General features: G+C 35.5%; 2 protein-coding genes across 2 annotated transcripts in view; both read left to right on the top strand.

Moving 5' to 3' along the window:
- The window catches only part of LOC134803930 (SCY1-like protein 2), a 383,486-nt gene that overhangs the window by 30,535 nt on the left and 334,043 nt on the right, over positions 1 to 18,908 (top strand). The gene's annotated exons all lie outside the window — the stretch shown is intronic.
- On the top strand, positions 1,181 to 18,464 carry LOC134804172 (sodium/potassium/calcium exchanger 3-like). The gene is made up of 11 exons (XM_063777101.1): positions 1,181 to 1,197; positions 1,277 to 1,552; positions 3,156 to 3,280; positions 6,139 to 6,357; positions 6,768 to 6,904; positions 7,533 to 7,703; positions 11,645 to 11,870; positions 11,989 to 12,108; positions 13,567 to 13,788; positions 15,808 to 15,909; positions 17,668 to 18,464. Exons 3-11 carry the CDS (start codon positions 3,208 to 3,210, stop codon positions 17,997 to 17,999), a joined length of 1,602 nt encoding a protein of 533 aa, XP_063633171.1. The 5' UTR covers positions 1,181 to 1,197; positions 1,277 to 1,552; positions 3,156 to 3,207; the 3' UTR covers positions 18,000 to 18,464.

Here is an 18,908-nt window from a genome sequence, read left to right as displayed (position 1 = left end):
AGCTATAGGTACCTAATGGCGAAATCTAGTGTCGGAGGCCAAGATCCACTCGGGTCGCTGAGCCAGCGACACACAAAACACAACATAGGTGCTTACGTAATACATAAATAGTTATACCTATAATCAAACGAGGGACCCGAGGACTCGAGAGTTATAACTCAATAATACTCCCATTGTATTGAAACCAAGTTTGTGTGTCGATACCTCTACTTAATTAGACTAACAATAATTATGCTGTACAAATGTTTAGTTGAACTTCAAATTGTTTATCTATTTTGATTGAAATATAGTTTTCAATATATTTCGCGTAGGCAATCAATTGATGTACTATTTTAATTTTAATTAGATGTGTCATCCAGGGGTTGGAACCGGTATTGAAATACCTGTTAATATCGTTTCAAAACTGTTATATTATTTCGTTCATTAAAAAACCTGTTAATTGATGGAACGCGAACTAAAAAAATACGTTCTTTCTCCTAACCGGTAAGAAGAGGGAACGGAACTTTATGTTTCGCAGGGAACGATATAATACCGGTTAGGTACTCTTGGCTTTCGAAGACTCTCGGTTAAACTCGTTGTCATACGTGAAAGAGATTGCAATACTTAATCGTTCTATCTCGCTTCGATATTTTCAATTTAACCGGTTAATTTTGTTCCACAAAAACGGAAGGCGAACGAATTAGGCATAAATTAGTATCTTAGTAAAAGAACAGTTCTTTAACCGGTAACCGCAAACGGAAACGAAATCCTTTTCGTTCCCGGGTGAATGAACGAACCGGTGAGTCCGTGTCATCACAATCGGTTATACAACAAAACCCTGGATAAAAATATCTGATGTATTTTCTAGGATAAGAATACAAATTAATTGAGATCAAGGGTTTAATAATCTAAAATGTAGACAGTATTAGTAAATATTAGAATAAACTATGCATTGTGTATGCTTACCTGTTGTGAATTTATCATGGCATTATAGAACACATCTCACCTTAAGTATAACGACGTGACAACACATTTCTTAAAGATTATTTCTTTTATTAAGCAGCGGAAAATTATCCCTAATAACAATTACAAAAGCCGTATTTAACATAAGGCCATAAACACAATAAAGCAATACCGGCAGTCATTGCAGGTTATGGCGACATTCATAACTACAAAAGTACTCGCTTGATCTAGACGGCGCTCCTGCATCCTCATCAAGTGTTTCCTATGCCTTAGCGGAGATCACTTCAAGAAACCTTAATATAGTACCTGCTGCCTACAGATTACTGCTGTGTAGTGTCAGCGGGCTGGGGCTGCTGTGAACTGCACAGGTTGACGTTAATGAATTGTTAGCTCGCCCGATATATAGCAGAATTATGTGTAATTGGATCTACTAATCATTACGATGACGTCTTATCAAATCAGATTATCTGTTTAAAAACCCTTCGCATTCATATCTGTCTTTCAGTGTCGTGAATGTTTTCTTAGAACGGTACAGTGTAGATCGACTAACAAATATATTTATTGGCTGTTCAGATACAGCTAGTAAGACTTATGCACCAGTTCAAATAAGGTAAGTGTATCAAAGTCATTGTTTCATTATCAGATAAGTGATAAATAACACTGTGGCAATATTTAAGAGAGTGTAAATACCTCATAACAATTGGGTTAATATATATGACTTGTGAGTTTCTAAACATCAAGCAATGGCGATTTGTCCAATATTGTTTCATTGATTTGAGTTTTAGCCGGCTACATAATTACGGAGTGAGACCTCTATTGTTTGCATAACAGTTAAAAAATGTACTTAGTCGATGAAACCATCGTAGTCTATAAGGGTACAGTCATATCAATATTTATGGCGTCCACTGGCTTAGCATTGTTATAATTTAATGTTGTTAGTGCCCCGTACAAAAATTATAACAGCAAATATACCAGAATATTAACATGTCAGCTATCTCAAAATGGTTTTGCTCAGCGACTGATAGCTCTAAGCTTATGTAGTTTTGTACAGTTTCATAGAAATTTGTGACCCAGTACATCAATTATTTTAAACAAGTGTTTGGGGTTCAATAATTAAAAAGAAACCATGTTTCGCAATGCCCGTCACCTATAGAGTCTTAGTGTAGAGCCACACATATCGGGATTCGGAGAAATACTCGTATTCGTGTTGGCGTCTCTCGCTACCCAAAGAAAATCAAAAAGACGCTATCACGAATATTCGCCGAATCCCTGCATGTCTGGCCGCAACATCAGACTATAGTAATAATCCGTAATGGATTAATAAGTTGCACATTATAGTGATAGCCTTATCAGAGAAATTATTCGGATTATCATATTCTTTATAATTTTGTTAATTAGAAAGCCGGTAGTTGCCTCTAAGAAATTAACTTTGTTTAACTTAATAACTCTAACAGTAGGTACGGTCTGCCCTCAGTATTATGGGTCTTGATGCTGGTAGCCTGCTAAACCTGTCAAATGCTTGGCTCGGTATGCGATACGAATACAGATAAAAATAACTAGATTTGATTAACATATAATATAACATAACATATAATTACGTATTTTCCCCAATTATAGATAGACAGATATACATATAAATACCGTAATTATGACAGGCTAAGATAACACAGATAAGTTGCATTCCAATGACATGGCCACTCAAGGGTCGTTCGTTGCAATACCTATTTACTTAATCATATAAGGATTACCCCGCGAAATTATTTACTAACGATACTTACTAACATAGCATAAGATGACAAACTCGTACCTTAAATACCTATACATACTATTTATAATAATTATAATACAGAGTCTCTCAAGGCATCCGATCCGTGTACCTACCTCTTATACATTTTATTTGTAAATACATATGCTCACAACATGTCACGACGTCCAATACACATAAAAATTATCGTAGTAATACGAAATTTACATACTAATTGGGATATTATTAGAGTCGCTGGCCTAATCAACCGTAATTAGAGTATGCTCGAATTCAAAAGCCATTAACTACGGTATTCAGAACGGGGCCCTACCTAATTTAATCTCTACGAGCATTTCACATATGAAAATTAAATGAAATCCAATATGAAAATTTGTTGTGTGTGGCCGAGCTTGAGGCCCTTACTTATTGAATTGGTATTATCATAATATGTATTTGATTTCTGTTAAAGTTCCTAAGGGACACGCAGCAGCGGCGCGGTGGGGCCGTGTTCGAGCACCGTGATGCCGGGTCTCAAGCTCCTTGCGTCGGTTCTTTACATCTTCATCTCACACGTCTTGGCAACAGAAGAATTTAGTAAGTTATGTTACTAACTTTCATCAACTATATATAGTTAAAATTCCTCGCACAGCGCATAAGCATTGCAATTCAGCGAGGTAATGCTGCCAGCGTCTACGGGACCTTGCCGAGGGTTGATTTTTTTATTGTAGTTTAGGTTTAGGGATGTTTTATTTTTATTAATTTAGAATAGATAGATACTTTTAGTTTATAAGTTTTTATACAATGTTTATATTTATTTGTTTAATGTTTCAATAAAATTGTTCTGAACCAAGTTAAAATATGAAAACCGCTAAAGTGCAAACCAAAGTGAAAAACTATCAGTATAAAAATGAGTCATAGGATAAAGTAATAAAATAACCTTATGTAGGATACACGTACGTAGATGATAAGACTCATAAATGATTGGAGAGTAATAGTGCCTAAATTTAGTGACGTTTAATCTACCACTTACCTAACCCACTGAGCATGAGTGATTTTCTGATAGTCTCATCGATCTGTTTATATTGAGTGATAATCGGCCCGATTCACTACGACCGAACATATGCTTTTACCAAAAGGGTAAATACCGAGTTACAAAACGATTGTTAAGACCGAAAATAACCTAATTACAATAATAAGTCCGGACATATGGGCGCCCGTAGGTGGGTCAATTTTTGAAGAGAGTGTTTTTTCGACATTTGTATGGCAATTTTTTATTTTTGATAAAACTGATTTATAATCATCGTTTTAGGAAGGGTTCTTAACAACAAAAAATATACTGTACGAGGCACCTCTGTACTTTTTACAGTTAGCTAGATATGGATGTTTAAAGATCGACATCTGTATGCCACTATTTAGCCATTTGTAAGGCGCTTTTGACATGTATAATGCATTTTTTCGACATTATATGGCAGTATCAACATGTATATGCCACTATTTATTATTTTTGTTGCATTTATAAGACCCTGACGACGTTTGTATGGCACCTTCTCGACATCTGTATGGCACTATGTCGACATTTGTATGCCACAATCGACATTTTTATGATCAAAATAGCCGTACAAATGTCGCCATAGAAATGTCGCGACATGTCGCCAATAATATTTTTTAGCGATATTTCCTACACAATACAACCGATTCACTTATTTATTTTACTATATATTTTAACACTATATTTACAGCTATTATTATAAAATAAACATTGTTACTTCAACTATGTACCAACGTATTAAGCATCCATACAAATGTCATTGTAGTCGTACCAAAATATATCTAAAGAGATTCTTACCTGTTTTTAAATAAATTAAACTGTTTCCGCGTCTACATTCGATGTCAATCGATACCCAACAAACCGCACTAATGCGTCGTAAATTTAATCTAACCGTTATTCAATAGACAAAGAAGATTATAGGGGGTATATTTAAGTCATAACAAAACAGGTGCCGCGCGGGACAGCGATAAAAAAGCTTCCCTTATTTTATTAAATAACGCATTAATTTATCAATATGATTAAATCAATTCTCTAGAAAACGCTCTTTATAAAAATACAAAGTTATTTATAATACGTTGCCTACATCCAAAGTTATGATTTTTTTAATGCGCTATGCCGCCACTGGGACACGCAAAAAACGGCAAATTTCGCCGTTTTTGGAACTTCAAATGCGATTTTGTCAGGAACTAAGAATATTTTAGGTACAGTTGTGTATGAGTTTTAAAGCTTATAATACATTAAATGAAAATATATACATACCCAGTCTATTATCCTATGGACTTCGAGTTTTAGCCGTGGGACAGCAAAAAATGTCTATTTGAAAATTGACCCAGGTATCCTTGCTTCGTTTAATAACATACAAATAATTTTTAAAACCTAAAAACACAATTTCTTAGGCGGTGTTGCTGAATTTGGGAAGAAATAACCATGTAACACAAATCGTATACGTCACCGCGGGTCCCGCCCTTCCCTGTACCCTGTGTACCCTGCATGTGGTCGCCTGTATCAATAGCGAGAGCCCTGTGTCTTCACTTGACAATAATAATCGTATAAATAAAAACATGCTTTTTACGCGAGCTAAGGTATCTCTAAAATTTGTGGACGTATTTTAACCTTCAAAGTTAATTCAATAATTTGGTTTACGTACTGTATAATGTATATGTCATGTATATGTATATGTATATGTCAGACAAATTAGTCAAATTATAGACTAAGAAAAACACTGATCAGACAGCTTCTGTTGGCCCGAGCAAAATAAAGTACTTAATTATTAGTATTAGTGATTCTCTTACCCACAAGCGATTTACGATTAGGAGATAAATGATTTATATTATCGTTATTTTTAATCTTTTAAACCATTTTCATATTTTTTTTTAAAGTAGGTAGTTGACAGTTTGTCTCGTCTTTTAAGTTCTAGATATGGTCGACAATACTACATTTTTAACTTACTGAAGCATCTGGGGGGCGATTTTTGAATTTAGATCGCTCGATTTCGTCACTCGAAAATCGGTGGAAAACGGCGAAATGATAATTTTTGAAATACTAGCAATCGAAATTTGGAATCTATTGGTATTGACCAATCGATTTCAGTTCTATTAGTAGAATTTAAATGCCTAGTAGTGGAGATATTATTTAATGAAATACACGAAATCGAATCGGTCGAATTTCAAAAATTGGCCCCCTGATCTGTGTTTTACAGTACGCAAGTCCCGTTTTGTCCTGAATACAAAAAACAGAAAATACAAAACCAGCTGCAGCCTTATCTAAAGTGGCAATGCGTTGTCGGCGTCAAAATTTGGGTATCGATTCATGTGAAAAGATTAGTCCACTCGTACGACGTACGGTGCCCAGCCATGTAGAATCATGTTTCACTGGTAACAATGCGGAAGTGTGTTCTTTTCAGATGTCACTGACGAAACGGTGTATTTAGCAGTAGTCAATAAAAATGGGGACATAGTTTATATGAAGGAAGAGTTGTCGAGAAAGTTGGAGGAGGAGCGAGATGTGTGGCACTGGACGCCGTGGATGCGCACAAGAACAGAACTCCATGATAATGTCTTAGCCGAGTCATCGTGCGTCGAGGGTAATTCGATCGAGAGTTTTCCTGACGGATTATTTGATGGCAAGTATATTTATAATTAAGGGCCAGTTGCACCAGCCATTCTTAACAGACTTAACTTCACTAACATCTAATTAACATCACTCAACAGAGAACTATGAAAATTCCCATACAATAAAATTTAGCGAACGCTTTAACGGGGACAGACGGTTTGGTGCAACCGACCCTACGCATTTTTTTTGTTTAGGAATAAGTTACACCTTCCACTTTCTTTTGTTTTTTTTTATTTATATGAATTCAGTGAAGTAGTTAAGTTTTAACTGACATTTTTAACTTATTAGTTCGCGTGACAAATTTGTATTTTGTAGATCAGTTCTAAGTAAAAAGCGAACAGATAAATAATCGGTTAAATTTAGATTTTATCTTGCTTTACATTATAAATAAGTACCTAACTATTAAAACTTATGTTGCAGACGATCAATTGAGAGCAGGAGCGTTCATCCTATATACGATTTTCGGCATATATTCTTTCACACTGCTGGCTATAGTCTGCAACGACTTCTTTATACCGTGCGTGGAAAATATATGCGAGGATTTAAACATACCACAGGTGAGCTACAAAGCCATGCAGATTTTTCTTATGTTCGCAATATAAATTGTTGTCAACGTATTTTGGGCCAACCTGTAGGTACCTACTTATCACCTCACCTCACGGGCCCTAACAATTTAGAATTTTTATATATCGTTGTTGCGCTTACCAAATCTGATGTGTACGCGATTTTAATCAAATGAATTAATACCTTATGTATTTTGTTGCTAAGTAACTATTTGTCAATCAAAAATCGAGCACATATCAGTTTGGCAAAGCGAAACGATATGTCATAAATATCATGTAAATATCAAAGTTGATCGAGCCTGTCGGGGCCGTCGGGGCTTTCCCGCAGCTGAGGGATTATACCTCTCGCATCGAATGATGATCCATATGGCGGTCCCTTAAAATCACTTTTGGTTGTCCTAAACAAATTTTAGAAATGTGTTTTAACGTATTTTTATTACTTAAACGTTACTTTTGGAAATAAATGAATGTGCTAAATTTCCAAAAAAACGTCATAGCTACTCCATATAAAAATTTACTCTCATAGGGGTGTTCAACTAATTATTCGACGCGATTGCAATTCAATCGATTGGTATTAGTAGTAATAAACAAAATAAAACTAATAATGTTTTGCCTGTTTCAGAACGTGGCAGCGGCGACGTTCATGTCAGTGGCGACGTCGGCTCCGGAGTTTTTCGTTAACGTTATCGCCACGTTTATCACCGAATCTGACATGGGCATCGGGACCATCATCGGATCCGCCATCTTTAACGCCCTCGGCGTAGCCGCAATCGGCGGCATTGCTGCTATCAGAGTGGGTTCGCATATTCAATTTGTCATTTTACTTTGACAACGATAAATCATGAGTTAATAGGCACTAATGCGATAAATGTAAAGGATAGGTATAAAATAACAAGATAAAGGGCGACGCGCGCAGCGCACGCTTCCAATACAGCTGACCTGCTATCGTGAAATATATCTTTATTAATTAGGGTATTAGAGTACAGTCATATACTTATTTAGCAGCTTACCAAAGTTACCCTTTAGTACCAAAGTTGAGTCCTAGGGATCCCAGCCTTCTAGCCAAAAAATAAACTTGAGATATTAAGAATTGAATTTAAATTCTAATTACTGACTCGACATCACTTCCGAGCGACGACAAGCACCCTTATTACACGACGGACATGAAATAAATAACCAAGGTCTCTATTCAGACAAGAATATTCTATTATCTTACTTTAGCAATTGTAGATTGTTAAAATAATTATTAATTAACTAATAGCCGTCGGAAGGATTAAATGTATACAATTATGAAACAAAAGGATAAAATATAGGACACAAAGGGATAAGTACTTACTCAAAACAGTGCTGACTTAAATTATCTGTTTCGCAACCAATAATGTTGAGGAGCAAACTCTCAAAAACATAATAAATACTCCAAAAGCACAGTTTGCCTCTAGTTGACTATAAGTTATAGTCTATAACTATAAAATCTAGTAAACTTGTTCACCTAACAGAATGTAAATTTAATCTTTCGATTAGGTTGATCGATAAAGAACACTAATTAATTATTAAAAACAGATTATGTAACTTCTTATCACCTTCAAGGTAATCTTCCTGTCCCATCCATCACGTTTGGAATAACCTAAAATGAAAGCCTCCTGGGACCCCCTTCCACGTACTAAGGTGTACTTCACGATGACATGAGTCGCCTTTTATCTAATTTTTAATGATATTCAAATGATGGCAAAACACATCAGCTATTACTTAAAATGTTTTTTTTTTTTGGTACGATTAGGTAGTTCCCTACTTAAAGTAAGTAAATCCTTTTATCTAAATTCTAATGATACTTACTTTTTTCAATGACACTCGACATACTTTCCTACTAGTCTGTTCGAGAAACTGAAAACGGTGAAAAATAGAGATAATACTCCTAAAAATACGTGTGATACCTCATTAGATTCGTCATGATACCTAGAAAAATGTATTCGAAGCTTGTATTAGCACACAAAAAATATAAAAAGTTATAAACAAAACAGGGGGAAAAAAGTCTCAAAAAGTTTTAATATTTAAGAAACCGAAATTAATATTATAAAAGAGGAGGATATTTCCAATCAAACATTATATACTTGCAGAACTGTATCTCCATTATTTATACTTTTTATTCAACGCTGAACACAGCCCTCCGCGCCTCATTTTCGGGAAACTCGCGCGGCGTGAAAAAGCGATTACGTAACTTACTTACTTACTTACTGCTGTGGCGCGACGACCCGAAGTGGATCTTGGCCTCCGACACCAAAGACCGCCATGCTACTCTGTCCAAAACCGTTTCTGTCCAGTCGACGGCGCCGAGTTCGCTAAGGTCTTTCTGCACTTCGTCTCTCCAGCGGTACCTAGGGCGTCCAGACGGCCTTCGGCCACTTGGTACTCCAGAGTACGCCCTCCAGACTGCGCGATCTTCCCCCATCCGGACTACGTGTCCGAGCCATCGGAGTCTAGCGGCTTTCGATTCTCCAATGATGTTCGGCTCGGACACCAGATCTTCAATCTCCTGGTTCTTGCGGAGTCTCCAAGTTCCGTCCTCTCGACGTGTGGGTCTCAATATCTTGCGGTAGAACTTCCGCTCAGCTACCAGCATCGCGCGCTCCTCTTTTTGTGTTAGTGTCCAGGCTTCGCATCCGTACATAAGAATTGGCCTTATGACCGTTTTACATATTCGAAGTTTCGTGTTCCTGGACATTAGCTTGGACACTAACACTTTGTGCAGGGCAGCAGCACAGCGTAGAACATTCTGGATCCGGACTTGTACTCGCCCTCGATTACGTAACATTAAATATAATTTTAAAGGTATAAAATATTCATTGAAAAAATTAACATAAAATATGGTGTATTTAAAACATGTCAACAAATGTAATACAGTGGAAACTGGATAAGTGGAACCTGGGTTAGTGGAAAACCTCTTTAAGTGGACCCAAGTTCCCGGTTCCAGTCCCTTGGCAACGAATTACCTCTATAAGTGGAATTTTGGGACCTCTATAAGCGGAATCCATTTTTTCGAAAATTTCTTATTTTTACCTCTGTAACTGGAAGCAGCCGTCTCCGAAACCTCTATGAGTGGAATAGCTCGGCGTTATAAAATTTGTATTTTTAATAAACCGTCACAAGGAGGGTAGTTTGTTTCGTTAACATTATGGTTCGTGTTTTAACTACGTATTTTGTATGAGATCACACATCGTTCAGTTTTTTTTGCATTAAAGTACAATCGGTACATTGATTTATTTAACCATACTGGTTTCTCTTGCATAAATAAATATTAGGAGTGATTTTGTTTTTGTAATTTTGAAAATTGTATACGAGTAGGTACTGTGGATTATTTACAGTATTGCTTTTTTTAAAGTCAGGATTACATACCTATTTTTGTTAATACATACATATCTACATACATATTTAATAAAAGATGATTATTTAAGTCTTGATCATACCATACGTGACCTCTATAAGCGACATTACTAGCATCCACAACCTCTGTTAGCGAGAGCCTCTGTAAGTGAGAAAATGTTTTATTTGAACCTGGTTTAGTGGAAAACTGGATAAATGGAAAACCTGGATAAGCGGAACTAAACAGCCGGTCCCTTGCGATTCCACTTATCCAGTTTCCACTGTACTAGAAGAATTTTTTTTCGAAACTTATTTTTTCAACAAGTTAGGCAATTGTTAATGAACAAAATTTTCTCGAAATTCCTTCTTTATTGAAAACGAAAAAATATGTATAAATAACTATTGTAAAATTGTATCGCTTTCTAGAGCCCTTCTCATATACATGCTTAATAAGATCACATTATATAAGTTCTGAAAAAGAATAATAGTTTGGTTATAGGTAATATTGTTTTATATTTTACAATTTTACCTTGATTTTTCGGTGCTCGTCAATTTTCTATGTTATTCTAAAACTTATTTTAAGCAAAGTATTAACCTTATTAAAACTTTTATAATGTGATCTTATTAAGCACGTATATGAGAAGGGCTCTAGAAAGCGACACAATTTTACAATACTAGTAATTTATACTTTTTTTTTTCGTTTTCAATAAAGAAGGATGTTCGAGAAAAATTTGTTGATTAACAATTGTATTGTTGAAAAAAATAACTTTAAGATAAATTTATACAAGTAGTACATTTGTTAACATGTTTTAAATACACCTTTTTTTTTATTTATTCAATCAATATTTAATATATTTAAAATTATATTTAATGTTACGGAATCGCTTTTTCACGCCGCGCGCATTTCTCGAAAATGAGGCGCGGAGGGCTGTGTTCAGCGTTGAATAAAAAGTATAAATAATGGAGATACAGTTCTGCAAGTACGGAATGTTTGATTGGAAATATCCTCCTCTATTATAATATTAATTTTGGTTTCTTAAATATTAGTACTTTTTGAGATGTTGGGGAAATAAAAAATATCCACTTTTTCCCCCTTTTTTTTTGTTTATAATTTTTATATTTTTTGTGTGCGGCATTTTTCTAGGTATCATGACGAATCTAATGAGGTATCACACGTATTTTTAGGAGTATTATCTCTATTTGTCGCCGTTTTCAGTTTCTCGAACAGACTATACTGCAAAGTAGGTAACGAATTACGGTGGTACCTAAGCCAAATTGATCGGGCACTGGGAGGTGGTTTAAATTTAGTTTGAAAATGTACATAAACGAAGTGAAGATAAAGTAGGTATGTGCATGTCAAAATGAATTTATTTTCAGGTAATCAAAATTGAGCCTGTGCCAGTTACTAGAGACGTTCTCATTTACATTGTGAACGTTAGCGTTCTGGTAGTCATCGTGTGGGATGGCCAGGTGGACTGGTACGAGGCTCTGGTACTGGCCATATTGTACATCCTCTACTTCATCCTTATGTTCAACAGCGTGCGGCTGTTCAACTTCCTAAGCAAGCTATTCAATAAGTGCTTCAACCGTCAAAGTGAAGACAGTAAGTTGGTTTGAATAACAACCTTTAGAACCGTTAAATACGTTCATCGTTCGTTCGAATCAAATATCATAATCAAAGTATTTTTTTTGTTATAATATTAATATTATTTGAATTGTAGTAAACGAGCGGGCTAGCATTCCAAATACAGAAGAACTTGACAAACCTGTGGAAGAAGGCGTGGAAGACAAAGGTTTCAACGGCCGTGCCATCAATGGCGATAGCAAGAATGTAGACGCCGGTAGGTAACATCTTTTCCGGCCTAAATAGCTATTTTTTCGACAAAAGAGCAAATATCGTTATTTCTTCGAGTGCTTATTTCGTTATACGTCCCATGTGAAATATTCTATGATAAAATCACTAGCGTAGAGAAACACTCAAAAGAACGCGATGAATCTACATATACGTATTTACAACTTTGATCTTGCGTTGCTCATTGACCTCAAAATCGAGAGCAAAATTTTATTATTTAATTACATATAAAATCTGAAAGATATAACTGCTTCTTTATGGAACAAATGTGTTTGACAATAGTGATTTGTGTACAAAAATAGGTACATAGAGTCTGGCTACTGAAATATTACACAAATGTTTGGCGGGAAATTCAAAAAATCTTGGGCAGGCCACACTTTGTGTAGTAGGAATTATAGTTTTGATACTAGAAAATATTTTTGATTTTCTGTGCACACGTATAAGGTACCTAAGGATATAAGTTAAATATACGTTGACGTGCACTCAAAGTCAGCTCACATAATTTCTACCACTATGTAAAGTACAGTCAACGATAAACACATATGTTAACACTTTCTCACCATATACCATTGTAACAAGGCGAAAAATGAAATGTAGTTTAAATAAGACCCAGCTCTATAATACCGTAATTAATCCATCACCAAAAAAATACATAAGTACTATGCCAAATATGCTAAATGCTAAGTATCAAAATATTTATAGAGCACCAACCTTCTCATTTGTTTACATTTGTTTAGGAGTTGTAAACATTGCAGTTTTTCGTTATACAACGCTACACATCGACTTTGCACATTGTCGTAATTATTTAAGAGCGTAAATAATAGTTTGAGAACCTCACTCAGTATTGACATTATTAATATTATTTAAAATAAACCCCTTATAAACCGCAAACAATTTGAATGAATGACATAAATTGACAACTGACTTTCAGCTTTTTTTTTAAAGCATAGACAATTAGTGATACAACAACGAAATATCTGTCAACAATTTTTGGCTAGCCAGACTCTAGTACCCATGACTGATGGTACTTTACAGATTCGTATTTATAATCTGCAGTGGTGGTGGTTAGAAAATGAGAATCAGCCATCATTTTCAGACTTAATAAACAAAATGAGCAATTATTTATGATTTATTCATAAAGTTTTATGAGCATAAATTGGAATTAAGTATGATTAATCTAAATAACGCATTTTAATTAACATAAGCGGATATCATTATCGATGTAATATTAGGTATTCGATGAATTATCGATGCTTAAATCGATTAATGAAAAAACATAGTTAAGAACTTTAATTACTTAGCCTAAATTTTAATACCTATAGATTCCATTGTTTTGCCAAATTTTGTCATTCATTTTTGGAATTCAATTGTGCATATGAGCCACATAATTAAGGGCTTAACTTTATGTACAAAATATTTGAAATACATGCATACGTTTCCTTTACAGATGACTCAAGTAAACCTAAGAAGAGTTTGTTCAGGTTCCCAAAAGAGAAAGGCTGGCCATATAAGTGTTGGTGGTTGTACACGTGGCCGCTGAAGTTGCTGCTGGGAATGACGGTGCCCTCGCCGGTCACGAGGCGGAAGTGGTACCCGTTCGCTTTCTTCATGTGCATCATCTGGATCGGAGTCAACTCCTACTGCGTCACGTGGAGCATGACAGTTCTAGGTTAGAATCCTTTAATATTAAATCTAAACTCTGAAGAAACGAGCGTCTGACTCGTCGTTTTTGAATAGGTACTACTTTATATTACATTTTCATTACTTAACTCTAGTTTTTGATTGCAAACACAATAACTGTATGTGTTAAGGTAGTTCGCTTTAGAAAGGCACAAATCTCTTTCGTAGGTAGGTAGGCAGGGTGCTCGAGGAAACGATGAATTCCTTACCATATCTGTAGATTAAAATGTAATTATAGAATGCACAGGATTAGATTTTTTTTTAAGTACAAATTTTGATAACGGTGTTATCATTACTTAGTAATAAAAAGCCTTTTAGATTGCGAAGTAATCAAGTCTAGACCACGAGGATAATATCGTCATCGAAACGTCGGAGATAATTTCAAAGGTTGATTATAAGTAATTAAGTCTCATTTTAGTAAAAAATATTTAAAAAAAACATTTTAAGTAACGGCATTTTGTTTTGTTCATGACATCATTAATCTAAAAGAAATTGGTTTGGCCAAATTGATCTTGTAATTTGTGTGTAGTCTTTTGGTCTCAGAAATTCGTGGTTATATTTCTTCAGAGTTTCATCCGAGCATCATTTACAGAAATATAAAATAAAGTTATGCAAATCATTCGTCAAAATGGATTGGTAGCTTGTAATGCGGTCATCGATAATTTCATTTTCAATTTATAATGCCGAAGCAACAGATTTATCGTTATCGGTAACAGGTTAATTTATAATTAAGTATAATTGGCATGTGTCGGATACTCGTAAATAGAAATATTAATTTGATATTATTGTAAGCCAGTGTGTTCAATAAAATATTAAATTCTGAAAATGTTACCCAAATTCATATTTTTTCATCATTATACCTACCTACATCTAGTCATAAATTATATTTATTAGCGTTATCATATTACTTATGCTCGAATCAAGTGAGTCAAGTGACACATTTGTTCTCAAGTCTGCATTTTTTGAAACTGTAAGAAAAATCGTGTCGATTGTGATCGAGAAACTGGAGACGGTGAAAAACAGAGATAATACTCCTAAAAATACGTGTGATACCTCATTAGATTCGTCATGATACCTAGAATAATGTATTCGAAGCGTGTATTAGCACACAAAAAATATAAAAAGTTATAAACAAAAAAAAGGGGAAAAACGTAGATATTTTTTATTTCCCCAATATCTCAAAAAGTACTAATATTTAAGAAACCAAAATTAATATTATAACAGAGGAGGATATTTCCAATCAAACATTCCATACATGCAGAACTGTATCTCCATTATTTATACTTTTTATTCAACGCTGAACACAGCCCTCCGCGCCTCATTTCCGAGAAATGCGCGCGGCGTGAAAAGGCGATTACGTAACATTAAATATAATTTTAAGCATATTAAATATTGGTTGAAAATTTAAAAAAAATTATGGTGTATTTAAAACATGTTAACAAATGTACTACTTGTATAAATTTATCTTAAAGTTATTTTTTCAACAAGTTATACAATTGTTAATCAACAAAATTTTCTCGAACATCCTTCTTTATTGAAAACCATGATCCCTAGAAAAATGTATTCGTTGTATGTACGTATGTAAATGTATTCATTGACGAATCTAATGAGGTATAACACGTATTTTTAGGAGTATTATCTCCATTTTCACCGTTTTCAGTTTCTCGAACTTCACTGTATGTCATACAGACCGACGGGCATGGAAGTAGTATAAGGGTTTCTTCTTAGTGCTTCAAACTTTGTTCGTATACTTACTAAAAACATAAATAGTAGGCTACTTTCCTACTAGTCAAATCAGCTTCTTTTTTAGAACTGTCAAAACGATTTGCTAATATTATGGATTATTTATATGAAAACGAGTATAGTGACGACACGGTCAACTAATAAAAATAACTGCTATTTATGTTTTTCTAATAATTATCTTGTGATTTATTTCATGCACGGTGTGAAATAATTTATTTTAAGTAGAGGAAACCTCCCTATTCTAAATTCGTGTGGGCTTTTTCAGGTCACACATTCTTCATTCCCGACTCGGTGATGGGGATGACATTCCTGGCCTTCGGAGGGTGCCTACCTGAAGCGTGTTCTATATTCATCATGTCTAGAAGAGGTAGGTTGTAGGTTCAAACTGAATTCATTCTCGACTCGGTAATGGGGATGACATTCCTGGCCTTAGGAGGGTGCCTACCTGAAGCGTGTTATATATTCATCATGTCTAGAAGAGGTAGGTTGTAGGTTCAAACTGAATTCATTCCCGACTCGGTGATGGGAATGACATTCCTGGCCTTCGGAGGGTGCCTACCTGAAGCGTGTTATATATTCATCATGTCTAGAAGAGGTAGGTTGTAGGTTCAAACTGAATTCATTCTCGACTCGGTGATGGGGATGACATTCCTGGCATTCGGAAGGTGCCTACCTGAAGCGTGTTCTATATTCATCATGTCTAGAAGAGGTAGGTTGTAGGTTCAAACTGAATTCATTCCCGACTCGTTGATGGGGATGACATTCCTGGCCTTCGGAGGGTGCCAACCTGAAGCGTGTTCTATATTCATCATGTCTAGAAGAGGAAGGTTGTAGGTTCAAACTGAATTCATTCCCGACTCGGTGATGGGGATGACATTCCTGACCTTCGGAGGGTACATTGTACAATACTGTTTGATCAATGATCTTGATCAGTACCTAACTTATTGATCAGTTTAGCGTCGATTAATCAGCGCGTTGAAAGTAAAGTGTAGTGTTTTATATAAAACATTATTTGTTTGATTGGTTTTATTTTTAAGTAGTAACATAAACACTACTATAGTATATAAAATACCAAACACCATACGAACCATACTGTCCTGCCTTAGGGTTGGCCAAAGGGCACCATAAGCCTTTTAAGTGATTGTATATATACCTACACCTACTCGAGAAAATTCGACCCACGCCGCTGTGACTAAGATCACTTCGGGTCTCCTAGTGGAGTCCTAAAGTGGTTAACGTCTGTCTCGAATGGAGAAGACGCCGGGTCGATCCCATCCCTGAGCACTTAAGTAGTCACTTTTTCTTTTGTAGGTAGGTATATATGTAATGCCTTCAAAGTAGGTACTTTGTTTGCCATCTAAGTTTATCATTGTTGTACTGTTGATTCAATAAGTGACCACAATCTATGGTTATAATTGGATTTCGCGACCTCCTTGTATACAACGTGCAATACACGAAAGTCGATTTCACGCACAATAGGGCCCGATTAAGCAACCGAATGGCTTAATCAAATTACAGTAAAGCACTTCGCCGACCAGCGGCGAGAAAATGACTTGCGCTGAATCATAGACTATGTAATAGACAGACGACTTACTAACATATAGTTACCTCTCATATTTAGACAAAGTTTAAATGGTTTTAATACCTACCTACGCAATAATAACAATGAAGCCTAAACACGCGGGAGAAATACGCTAGGGTTGACTTCACTCAGAACAGATTTTACAAATAAATAAAGATAAGATAAGATAAGATACAATAATAAAGTGAAGGACAAAAAAAGTTTAAGTATTTCAAACGTTTTATTGAATCATTATTATAATGAGTTTTTAACAGTACATATGGTGCTACTTTACCGCCCTAGGGCGGGATTAAGGACAATACGTGCCTATGTCTAAAATTTAAAGGGCCATATGTACAGTAAACGTTATACAATACACGTGCGAAAAGGAATTTCCTATTTTTCACACTTGTATCGTAATGTACTATTTTTCTTCTCTAAATGTTTGTGTTGTTTTCCCTAGAAAGCTTTCTTACGCGGGTTTTCTCTATGCGATAGCAATTATGGCAAGTTGTATTATAGTAAAACTGATATATTTTACTCACACTGTAATTTTGTTTCCAGGCGAGGGCGGTATGGGAGTCTCGAACGCGTTAGGGGCCAACTCTTTGGCTATCTTGTTCGCCCTGGGTCTGCCCTGGCTGATCCGCACGCTGACGCTGCTTGCGCGGGGCGAAGATGCCGTCGTGTACATAAACTCCACTGGCATCGACTTTGTAGTAGGCTCTTTATTAGTAGCGGTCACTTGTCTTTGGATAACTCTATACATAGGAAAGTTTACTCTCAGGAAAACAGTGGGGTGTGTTCTAGCTGTCTTTTATACAATTTTCATCACTTTTGCTATTCTTGTCGAAATGGGCATAATCTTGGATAAGGCAGTCGCATTCTGTGGTTAAGGGGCTAGTAAACTGATAACTCTTATATGAGTTTGTAAATAGTAAATATAATTTTGCCTTATTTATTTAACATTATCCGACTCGCACCCGACATCCTATATTCCTCCCAGATAAATTCTTATATCAAATATTAGCTGGACCATTTTGGGGATAGTTTAAAATAGAATGGATCGAATGTCGACTAACTCACGCACTGCGAAAAACAGTAGCTTCGACGTAGTTACACAAACGTACGTACAAGTGCAAAAGTAGCTTCGACGGAGTTACATTTACATAAACGTACGTACTTGTGCAAAAGTAGCTTCGACGTAGTTACATAAACGTACGTATTGGGCAAAAGTCGCCTCTGAAACTGATATTGTGTAGGATAATGGGAGGGCGTAGTACAGCCAGCATCAATAGTAGCGGATGAGACTACGCGCCAAAAGTATCTGCCACCCTGGATAACTTTTCCAAATAAAGATACAGTCCATACCAAGAAATGTGTATTACGATTTTGATAGCACACACAGTGCAAGTGTTATTTTAAACGTCAAACTTCTATGAAATTATGACGTACCTATAAATAACACTTGCACTGCGTATGCTATCAAAATCGTGCAGACTGTTCTTGGTCTAACTCTAAATCTTCAGAGTTTGCATTAAAAAGTATCTGTTACAGTCTAAGTAATTGTTCTCTACGTATATAGAGATGTCGCAGTACGATAGATAAAGCCGTTATATAGTTATAACCTAGGGATATAATTATATGTCGTAACATAGTTATACGAAAGCGATTCATTACTATCTTACTAAGAATATAACTATAATACGTCTTTAGTTTAGTGATATAGTTATATTACTGGATTAAGTTTAGTGAAATAATTGTAGGTAGGAGTGCGGCGGTGCGGTGGAGGTCTAGTTATATCC

Source organism: Cydia splendana, chromosome Z (assembly GCF_910591565.1).
Source record: "Cydia splendana chromosome Z, ilCydSple1.2, whole genome shotgun sequence".
Classification (NCBI taxonomy): domain Eukaryota; kingdom Metazoa; phylum Arthropoda; class Insecta; order Lepidoptera; family Tortricidae; genus Cydia; species Cydia splendana.
The sequence above is the reverse complement of the archived record's forward strand: the minus strand, read 5'-3'. Positions and strand labels throughout refer to the sequence as shown.